The sequence below is a fragment of the Brassica oleracea genome, chromosome C2 (assembly GCF_000695525.1).
Source record: "Brassica oleracea var. oleracea cultivar TO1000 chromosome C2, BOL, whole genome shotgun sequence".
NCBI lineage: Eukaryota > Viridiplantae > Streptophyta > Magnoliopsida > Brassicales > Brassicaceae > Brassica > Brassica oleracea.
This window is the reverse complement of record NC_027749.1, coordinates 7,480,678-7,490,730: the sequence shown is the minus strand read 5'-3', so window position 1 is coordinate 7,490,730 and position 10,053 is coordinate 7,480,678. Positions and strand designations below refer to the sequence as shown.

The following is a 10,053-nucleotide window of genomic DNA, read 5'->3' as shown; positions in this document are numbered from 1 at the left end:
TTAATGTTTTAATTTGTTTTTGGTTTAATGTGTTCGTATACTGATTTTAATTAATAAATAAAATTTAATTTTTAATTATGAATTAATTTTCGATTAATTTTGAATTATTTAATTATGAATTATGTTTTGGTTAATTATGTTTAGGTGTACTTTTTATTTTATTTTTTTAATTTGGTTTGGTTTAGTAATTATTTTAATAAATTTATGGATAATTAAAAAACAAATTAATGACACAAAACATTTGCTATCATTGTTTATTTAACTATAGCATACAACATATCTGCTATCAAAAGTGTCGGACCTATTATAACGGGCGCTGTTAGAGCATTTTAGGGAACACTATTATATCTAACTCATAGCGTTTTTCGTCCGCTATTACTATCCATATTTCTTGTAGTGTAAGTAGCAAAAACTAAATTTACTCAAACAATGATCATGATTATAAGTATTAAGTTACCTTGCCAATTTGGTTTTCCCACGTAAATAGTAATGAGGTGGGTGCAATCTCAGGGGATGTTGTCTATTTGTTAGTTCAGATGTTGCTATTGGATCAAAGTCTAGGAAAACTCCCATGTTCAAACAGAGCAAAAGCACTTGAGATTCAAGGTCGTAAGAAGAAGATGTTGCCATAAGAGTTTGATTCTAGTTACCTTAATATTTGTCTTTAGGAAAGAGAGTCTTTACGCAAGGGCACAGACATGCTTAATAACTCGAAATAAGAGTGTTTATAATCTACAAAGAGCATCTTTTAGCTGGCTAAGCAAAAGAGAGTTGACCACATACTTGTCATCATGGACAGGAACTCCACACTCTTAATCGTGGAAAACAATGTAAGATTCGTCTTTAACATGAATAAAAAAAAATCAAAGGTCCAGTCATAGCAGAAGAAAATATTTAAGCCGAGATGAAAGTTAATCCCTTCAATATCGAGAAATGATAAATAAACTAATCTTTACACTTTATGTTGAATTACTAAAGCAAAGCATCAATGTCAATTTCTAACTAATATGCAAAAGCAATTGTATTCCTACAAAAAATGGAAAACGATAGACTGAGAAAAGATTATTACCAGATTTGGGACTATCTTTTTATCTTTCTCCTCCGTCGTATCCCTTCTCAGTGAAGATGAATAGTTTGACCGGGTACGACGCGAAGCCCTCTTCCCGCTCGAAGAAGACGCCATATCAGTGGGAAAAAGATGTCTCAGATGAATACCATGCATTTGAGATACCATTTCGCCTCAGATTTGAAGGGTGTAGAGGCGAGAACTGCAGCATTTTATTAAACGAAACGCCGTAAAAGTGAGATCTTGAGATGTATCAGCCATCGGTTTCTCCAGAGATGTAGATTAGGATGTGTAACGGCGAGAGATGATCAAAATAATATGAAATTGGGATGTGAGATAAGATCTATTGATCGTCTTTGCTGTAACCTTCGACGAAAATAACGGGAATGAATGAGTGAGAATGGATCATAATAACTCAACAGAAACGACAATCTGCAGAAATCGGAAAAGATGAGGCGAAGTGGAAGGATCACACGTTTCGACGATCATTGTATTTGGAATAAGAATTGGACTGATTTAAAACGGGCCACAACCAAATATTATCGGCCCATATGAATTGGTCTTCTATTATTCTGTGTTGAGAAACATCGGTATGACGTGGCCATTTTGAAGATCATGATTGGACGATTTTTTGAAACGACGTGGACAGCTTCTCAGTTGAGTATATCCAACTTTTAGTATTGTTAGATTTTCTGTCTGTTTTTTTTTAGGATGAAGGTGCTAGGTCCGAAATATTAATATAAGAAACTGTCCCCTATATATATAAAAACACAAATTCACTATTTAACCAAAAACAATTGATATCTTCATTTCTCTCTAATTTCTCACTAAAAATTTAATTACCCTTTTTGGTTATTTGGCAAATAAGTCCTAATAATATTGAACACTTTTTTTCTTGGGTGTGAATAACTTTACCGATTCAAAGATGAATATCTAGATAATCAGTTATGATTAGAATTTATTATACACTGTCTGGTTTTGGAATAGCCCATCAAAAGCCTGATTCAGGCCCAAATCAGGTAGAACTAGTCCACTATAGTTTTTACTTAGTGATGATAGGTTGCACATGAGCATAGGAGAACTGTGAACATATTTTGTAGGGGAAGATTTATAACCAGAACTTTCCAGTTAACCATATTAAATAAAAGATAGTTTGGAGATATTATATAAACTGCGCCTCTGTGGTTTAATTTATTTTAAGATTATCAACTTTCTATTTGTTAGAACATATTTTCAGAGACTAAGAGTTGTCCCCTTGTGACAAACTGTTCCACTGATTTGGTTTCTCGTGCCTTCAGTTCTATTGTTTCGGACATTGCAAAGATTGTTTGTGATGATGTACGATGTTGGAAACGGGTTTTACTCCCACTTCATACCCAGTGTAAGAACTCCGTTTAGTGTCACCAATTTCCGGTAAAAAAGTATATATGTTTTTGAAGGATTAAAACCCATTCTAAGCTGTAAGGATACTTAGCACCAAGCTGATACTGTCGGACCAAAACGTAAACGAAATCAAGACAGTAAATGTAATTTGAAAGGCATCTGATACCCAGCGAATATCATGTCGCTCTTATGATCTACTTTCAACAGCTATAAAAGAGGAGCCAAGGAAAATGAGAAGGAGATCCAAGTTTTATATATCAAGCTTATATTCTAAATACTATTGTACTCTTTCATTTTCATATATCCTACCGCTCTTCACCATTGTATCAAATCATAAGATCAATAATATACATTTTTTATACAAGATCATCAGTAGACATTTTTTTTATAAATTACATACTCAATATGTTAGTCTAAATCATAATCCTAATTTTTGAAGTGAATTTTGAGCTACCGTTATATCTTGTCATGGGAGGTCCTGGTTGGTTACACAACCGCTAATCATGGCGTTTAATTAATTTTGTATTTGTGTTTTTTTTCTTCTTGAGATTCATTCTTTTGAGCTAATTGTTATTAACAATTTTGGAAACTGAACTCAAACAAGGGAAAGAAATGACTTTGGTGATGATTGGTTCGACTGCGACTGTAGAATTTTAGCTGTAAAAGTTTAGCTGTAGATAAATTGGTTGTAGGTGTAAAGTTGTTACTCTAGATTATTTTTGCAGAGATTTTTTTGTTGTAGTTAAATTTGTTGTAGCTGTAAGCTATAGGATGCAGATATTTTAAAATAAAATATGTGAAATATGTGATGTATATATAAAATAATTATTATTTTTATCACTTAAAATAATTCATATTAATATTTTTTAAAATTATCAAAGTATACTGTTATTTAAAATGTGATATGTATGTAATATTTATTATTTAAAATATTTCAAAAATTTAAAAGCACCCAAAATTAGAGTAAAATATTTATAGATGTTTTTTTTATTATGATTATCTTGTATATTTGATAGGGCAAATCTCCAAAATAGCGCATTTCTAAGTTTATGTCACAAAAATAGCCTTCAAACACTAAAATAACCAAAATAGCATTTTACCTTTTGAAATTTTTTTTTTTTTTTAAAAAAATTTGAAATCTTATCCCAAAACCCCACTCCCCAACTCTAAACCCTAAACCTTAAATCATAAACCCTAAATCCTAAACTCCACCCCTTAACTCTAAACCCTAAACCCTAAACCCCACCCCTAAACTTTAAACCCTAAACCCTAAATCCTAAACCCTAAATCCTAAACCCCATCCCTTAACTCTAAACCCTAAACCCTAAATCATAAACCCACCCCTTGACTCTAAACCCTAATGTCTAAATTAATTTACTATTGGGGTATAAGTGTATATTTATCTCTTTTGATAAAACATTAAGTGTTATTTTGGTCATTTTTATTCTTAGAGGCTATATTTGTGACAATAACTTTTTTTGTGCTATCCTAGTCATTTTCTCTATTTGATATTATAGATATTTTTTTTATTCTACAGTTTCTACAGCTGATAAATGAAAGATGTAGGTTTTTTAACTAAAATACATAAGAAAAATGTTTGTTTTATTTATTTTGCTGTAGCTTTAAAAATAAAAATAAAGCATGATTGGTAAAAATTAATAGAAATTTGATGTAGGTTTTAACTTTGAAAAGTAAAGGTAAAACATGATTGGTAAAGTTTAATAATTTAGAGAAAATAAAACTAAAGTAGGTCGATAAAGTTCAACAAATCACCCTCTTTATATATATGAATTAGTTACAATAAGTCAAATTGATTTTATAGGTCTTTGATTGGTCGTCTCTGTGGTTGACCTGAACAGATGCTTTGCTCAGGATTTTCTATTTTTAGTAATCTCTTCATGCGTATTCATTCCTAACTAAATAAACATAAAAAGATACAAACGATACAAAAATCAGTGCCTCTCCTACTTTTTCTCCTTGTCGAATAATTCGATTAAACCAGAAAAAAACAAGACAAACTAATTGGAAATAAGATAGAATTATAAGATCTCCGACGATTCTTCAATCAATTACTGGTCCTGGAGAAAAAATGATGAAAAATAACAGTCCTAGCGATGAAAAATGGATGTTAGAGAGTGTAGAGATCGATTCAATGGGTGATACTTCGTCCAAAAAGCCAGACATTAACGTCAAGAAGAACGAAGGTGGTCTGAAGAAGACTGCGTCAAGGGGTGTGGGATCGATAATCCGCACGCTGAGCGTTTCGAACTGGAGAAAGAGCGGTAATCTTGGCTCGCCAAGCACGAGGAAAAGCGGTAACCTGGGCCCTCCAGGTGCCCCGGTCCTTCCAAAGAAGGGTCCACAAAGAGTAGAGAGGACAACATCTAGCGCTGCTAGGGGACTCCAGAGCTTACGGTTCCTTGATCGGACGGTCACGGGAAAGGAAAGAGATTCATGGAGATCTATTGAGAACCGGTTTAATCAGTTTTCTGTTGATGGCAAATTACCTAAAGAGAAGTTCGGTGTATGCATTGGTAATTAACGAAACTACCAATAATTGATAGGGCTTGGCAGGACTAACCCTGAAATTTATGGAGTTTGAAACAATTGCTAAACATATAATGTTTTAAATTATTTAGAAGTCAGATGATATATACTTATTAACCATTAATATTTTGGGGGCTATATGCGAATGTTTCTTTTGATATACTCATGACCCGCTTCGGGGATTGGCAGACTAATACCAATGGATATGTACATCTGATTTTCATTTATTTGTGTGTGTGTAAAGGTTAATTCTTTTTGAATGGGTATTTTCAAATTAGATTAAATGTGCATCCATGCATATAAAATAATTACGGACGAGAACATTATAGTATATTATCCCCTTTTTTGTTAGGAAATAAAATGTATAACGTCGATAGTGCATATTTTGGTAGGAATGGGAGATACAATGGAGTTTGCGGGAGAAGTTTATGAGGCATTGGGTCGGAGAAGGCAAATAGAGACAGAAAGTGGTATTGACAAAGAACAACTTAAGCTGTTTTGGGAAGACATGATCAAGAAAGATCTCGATTGTCGTCTCCAGATATTCTTCGACATGTAATTACTTATATAATCTTATACGTATTTTCACATATATCTAAATGTGGTTAGTTTAAACCTTTGCGGTTGTTAATTAGGTGTGACAAGGACGGAGATGGGAAGCTCACGGAAGATGAAGTGAAAGAGGTCATTGTCTTGAGCGCAGCCGCGAACCGCCTTGGGAACCTTAAAAAGAATGCTGCCGCTTACGCTTCTTTGATCATGGAAGAACTCGACCCTGATCACAAGGGATACATCGAGGTTAGCTTTCTTTACTTTTTCAAAATTTATATCCGTTTTGGTTAGCGTCGAAGTCTAGAGAATAGTTTTAACAACGTACTATTATCTATAAATATCCAAAAAATTATGGTGATTATCCGAAAAATTATTTATCAAATTTATCATCTCTTACTGCAAATTTTTTTGAATATACCGTCTGTTCTAGAGATATAGCTGGTCATGAGATTCGGGAAACTATAAACAATTTAGTCAAAGTTTTAACAAAAAAAATCATTACAAATTGGAGGTCTATGTTAATGTAAATCATTTTTAAAATTTGAGGGATCATAGACCAACATTTTACTTACCTATGCCCATAATCGCCATGTCTAGGGTTATCGTTCTTCCGAAAAACTTGTGTGTTTTACTAATTTTTCGCTTTATCTCAAAACATAGAGTTATGTTCTGACCATTTTATAGTTTATATCAAGTAGATGTGGCAGTTAGAAGTGCTCTTAACAGGGATGGTGTCAAACGCTGATACGGAGAAGATGAAGAAATCTCAAACGCTGACTCGAGCCATGATCCCAGAGCGGTACAGGACGCCAATGAGCAAGTACGTTTCGGTGACCACAGAGTTAATGCACGAGAACTGGAAGAAAATATGGGTCCTCACTTTGTGGCTCCTCATCAACGTCTATCTATTCATGTGGAAGTACAATGAATTCATGAGAAGCCCTCTCTACAACATCACCGGACGCTGCGTTTGCGCCGCTAAAGGCTCGGCGGAAACTCTCAAATTCAACATGGCTCTAATCTTGGTCCCAGTCTGTAGGAAAACCCTGACAATGCTTAGGTCATCGTTCTTGAGTCGCATGATCCCATTCGATGACAACATTAACTTCCACAAGGTGATTGCGTATGCTATCGCCTTCCATGCATTGCTACACACGCTGCTCCACCTTTTCTGTAACTACCCTAGGTTAAGTACGTGCTCTTACGACGTGTTCTTGAAATATGCTGGATCTGCCTTGGGACACACGCAACCGAGCTATCTAGGTTTGATGATGACGTCAGTGTCAATCACTGGAGTTTTTATGATTTTTTTCATGGGATTCTCGTTTACGCTCGCGATGCATTATTTTAGAAGGAACATAGTGAAGTTGCCAAAACCGTTTAGCGTTCTTGCTGGGTTTAATGCGTTTTGGTATGCTCATCATTTGCTGATTCTTGCTTATGTTCTTCTCATCCTTCATGGTTACTATCTTATCATCGAGAAGCCTTGGTACGAGAAAACGGTAATTGAAACTATTATATATGCACTTATATAAAATAAATGAATTCTGCATTTCAATTTTTTTGTTTGTTTGTTTGTTTTTCAATTTGTTGATAAATGGAAATGCAGACATGGATGTACGTGGCCGTACCGATGCTGTTCTACGCAAGTGAGAGGCTTTTCTCACGTGTTCTTCAAGACCACAGCCATCGTGTCCACGTGATTAAGGTAATCAAAAGGGTTACTATTTGTTTCTTTTTAAAGAAAAATTACTATGTTGTCTATATTAAGTAAAACACATATTTTCATTTTTCCAATATATATTTATTTTCTTTTATCTTATTACAGGCTATTGTATATTCGGGCAACGTTCTTGCACTTTACGTGACCAAACCTCCCGCGTTCAAATACAAAAGTGGCATGTACATGTTTGTCAAGTGTCCTGACCTCTCACAATTCGAATGGTAATCTAAATATTAACAGTCAATGCATTTGTAAGATAAAATTTAAATCAGAATTATGATTTTAACTTATTTAATTATATTCAACAACAAAATAAGTTAAACCACAATATTTATAATTAATGTTAATACAAATAGTAGTATCGATTATTGTTATTCTTATTTAGGCATCCATTCTCTATCACTTCTGCACCTGGAGATGACTATTTAAGTGTTCACATAAGAGCCTTAGGTGATTGGACAACTGAACTTAGGAACACATTCGCAAAGGTAATTTCTTGTAACTCATTATTTTCAGTACAGCCATCATGATATTTGTCTTTCATGTTACTTATACTCAAGTATACTAAACTATTTTATTATTTCTATTGTGTTTGTAGACATGCGAGCCCCCTCCTCAAGCAGCCGCAAAGCCTAAACCAAATAGTCTTATGAGGATGGAAACAAGAGCAACAGGTGCAAATCCCCACATTGAAGAATCACAAGTCTTGTAAGTGAAAATATAATAAACTAACAATTACTTAAAATGCTATTATATATCAGTTTTTTTCTTCGATATACCTATATGTATGGTTGGGTGCTTCAAAAGTGTAAAAGGCATGTTATAATTAACATTTATTTCACACCAGGTTCCCAAAGATATTCATCAAAGGACCGTATGGAGCTCCAGCACAAAATTATCAGAAGTTCGATATTCTTTTGCTGGTTGGACTAGGGATTGGAGCAACTCCATTCATAAGCATATTGAAAGACATGTTAAACCATCTAAAACCCGGGATTCCCAAAGTTGTAAGTAGTATAAACATTTTTATCCATATATGTGTGAGGTTTAACAAGATGGAAAAAGAGGGACTATATTATGAATATTGGAAAATATAGGGGGAAAAGTACGAAGGAAGTGTAGGAGGAGAGAGCGTAGGAGGTGATAGTATTAGTGGTGGAGGAGGCAAGAAGTTTCCACAGAGAGCATATTTTTTTTGGGTGACAAGAGAACAAGCTTCCTTTGATTGGTTCAAGGGAGTTATGGATGACATCGCCGAGTATGATAAAACCGTAAGTTATCCATCTTAATTTTATTGTTTAATGCATATTGACAAGTTAAATGCATACATGAAAAACTGAAACAGTTTCAACATTCTCATTTCATAAAAATGTAGGTATAAAAAAGCATAAACTATTTTCAAAGTTTTCAGATATGAAATTCTGTAAAAAAGTTTTAAAGTCTACTTGTTTTTTTTTTTTTTTCTGGCAGCATGTGATTGAAATGCATAACTACTTAACAAGCATGTACGAAGCAGGAGATGCAAGATCTGCTCTAATCGCTATGGTTCAGAAACTTCAACATGCCAAGAATGGTGTTGACATTGTCTCCGAAAGCCGGGTAAGTTTTCAAATTTTTATAATCATAAATCACCAAAAACGAGGTGTCCGCTCTAGCTGTCGCTTTAGCATTTTTGGGGTTTAAAAAGTATATAATCATTTGCCATTTTATATAGTTCAATCGGTACGGTATCTTAACTAAATATTTGAAGGGATTTGGAAAAGAAAGTGTTCATGTTAAGAGAATTAATCACTTCAGTCGTTGACAAAAATACTAGTCCAATCTAACTTTCTGTTTGTGTTCAATCTTAAACATATAAAGGCCAAATGACACTTGTTGGTGTGGATTAAGCACTCTTAGGCAATAATTACACATGTATCTTGACAATTTATTTTATTTAGCAAAAAGCAAATATTTTAATAATTTAATTTATTAATTTATTAATTTTAACTTCTTAAAATACAATTCAGATACGAACACATTTCGCAAGACCCAACTGGAGGAAGGTTTTTTCTGAATTGTCAAGCAAACACGAAGCATGTCGAATAGGTAATCACTTGTTAGTAATTCTTATTTTTATTGTTTATTTTCTGAAAGTTCATTATGTTGTTCATAAAGTTTCTGAAAATTCTTACTTAAAAACTATTTTATTTATATGATTATATCTGCATGCAATTCTTGACATGTTTCTTTCAGGCGTGTTCTACTGTGGAAGTCCAACACTGGTTCGACCACTTAGAGATCTTTGTCAGGAGTTTAGTCTCGAGTCATCCACTCGTTTTACTTTCCATAAGGAAAACTTTTAACCAAAACTACATTTTTGGTAAGCATGTTAAGTTTTACGTACCAAAACTAATCCTATTACTATTATTGAACTAAAGAAGCCGATTTTGATGATCACATTGTAATTAGTTGGTGACTTAATGTAAAGTAATCATCCCGTAAAATGTACAGTAACATTTTGATTAAGCAAAAACCTCGAGTATATTTTGCTTAAATTGTTTGAATATCAAACATTTGTGCTTTAATTTCTTTTTCTTCTCTTAGTAATCTTTTTGATTGTTGCCAAAACTCTCAGAAATGGACATTTTAAAATGTTCATTTTATTTTTGGAACCAATTCTTTTTAATAAGCGAATATTACATATACAAAAGGTGCACAAATAAAAAATACTAAAAATAGAATTATAATTTAGTTTTAATTAACTATTTAATCTACCTGATTTTGATTTCCTTTTCTTAAT

General features: G+C 33.3%; 1 protein-coding gene across 1 annotated transcript; it reads left to right on the top strand.

Annotated features, from left to right (window-relative positions):
* Positions 1-4,496: 4,496 nt before the first annotated feature.
* LOC106325632 (putative respiratory burst oxidase homolog protein H) lies at positions 4,497-9,740 on the top strand. The gene is made up of 13 exons (XM_013763678.1): positions 4,497-4,983; positions 5,389-5,551; positions 5,632-5,794; positions 6,247-7,050; positions 7,158-7,256; positions 7,377-7,492; positions 7,657-7,759; positions 7,870-7,979; positions 8,119-8,278; positions 8,369-8,542; positions 8,742-8,870; positions 9,281-9,359; positions 9,507-9,740. The coding sequence occupies exons 1-13, from the start codon at positions 4,539-4,541 to the stop codon at positions 9,614-9,616; spliced, it is 2,655 nt and encodes an 884-aa protein (XP_013619132.1). The 5' UTR covers positions 4,497-4,538; the 3' UTR covers positions 9,617-9,740.
* The last annotated feature ends 313 nt before the right edge of the window (positions 9,741-10,053 follow it).

Coding starts and splice junctions, on each gene's coding strand:
- LOC106325632 (XM_013763678.1), top strand. CDS start 4,539: ATGATGAAAAATAACAGTCCTAGCGATGAAAAATGGATGTTAGAGAGT. Junction 7,257..7,376: donor ATCGTGTCCACGTGATTAAG/GTAATCAAAAGG, acceptor ATCTTATTACAG/GCTATTGTATATTCGGGCAA. Junction 8,279..8,368: donor AACCCGGGATTCCCAAAGTT/GTAAGTAGTATA, acceptor TGGAAAATATAG/GGGGAAAAGTACGAAGGAAG.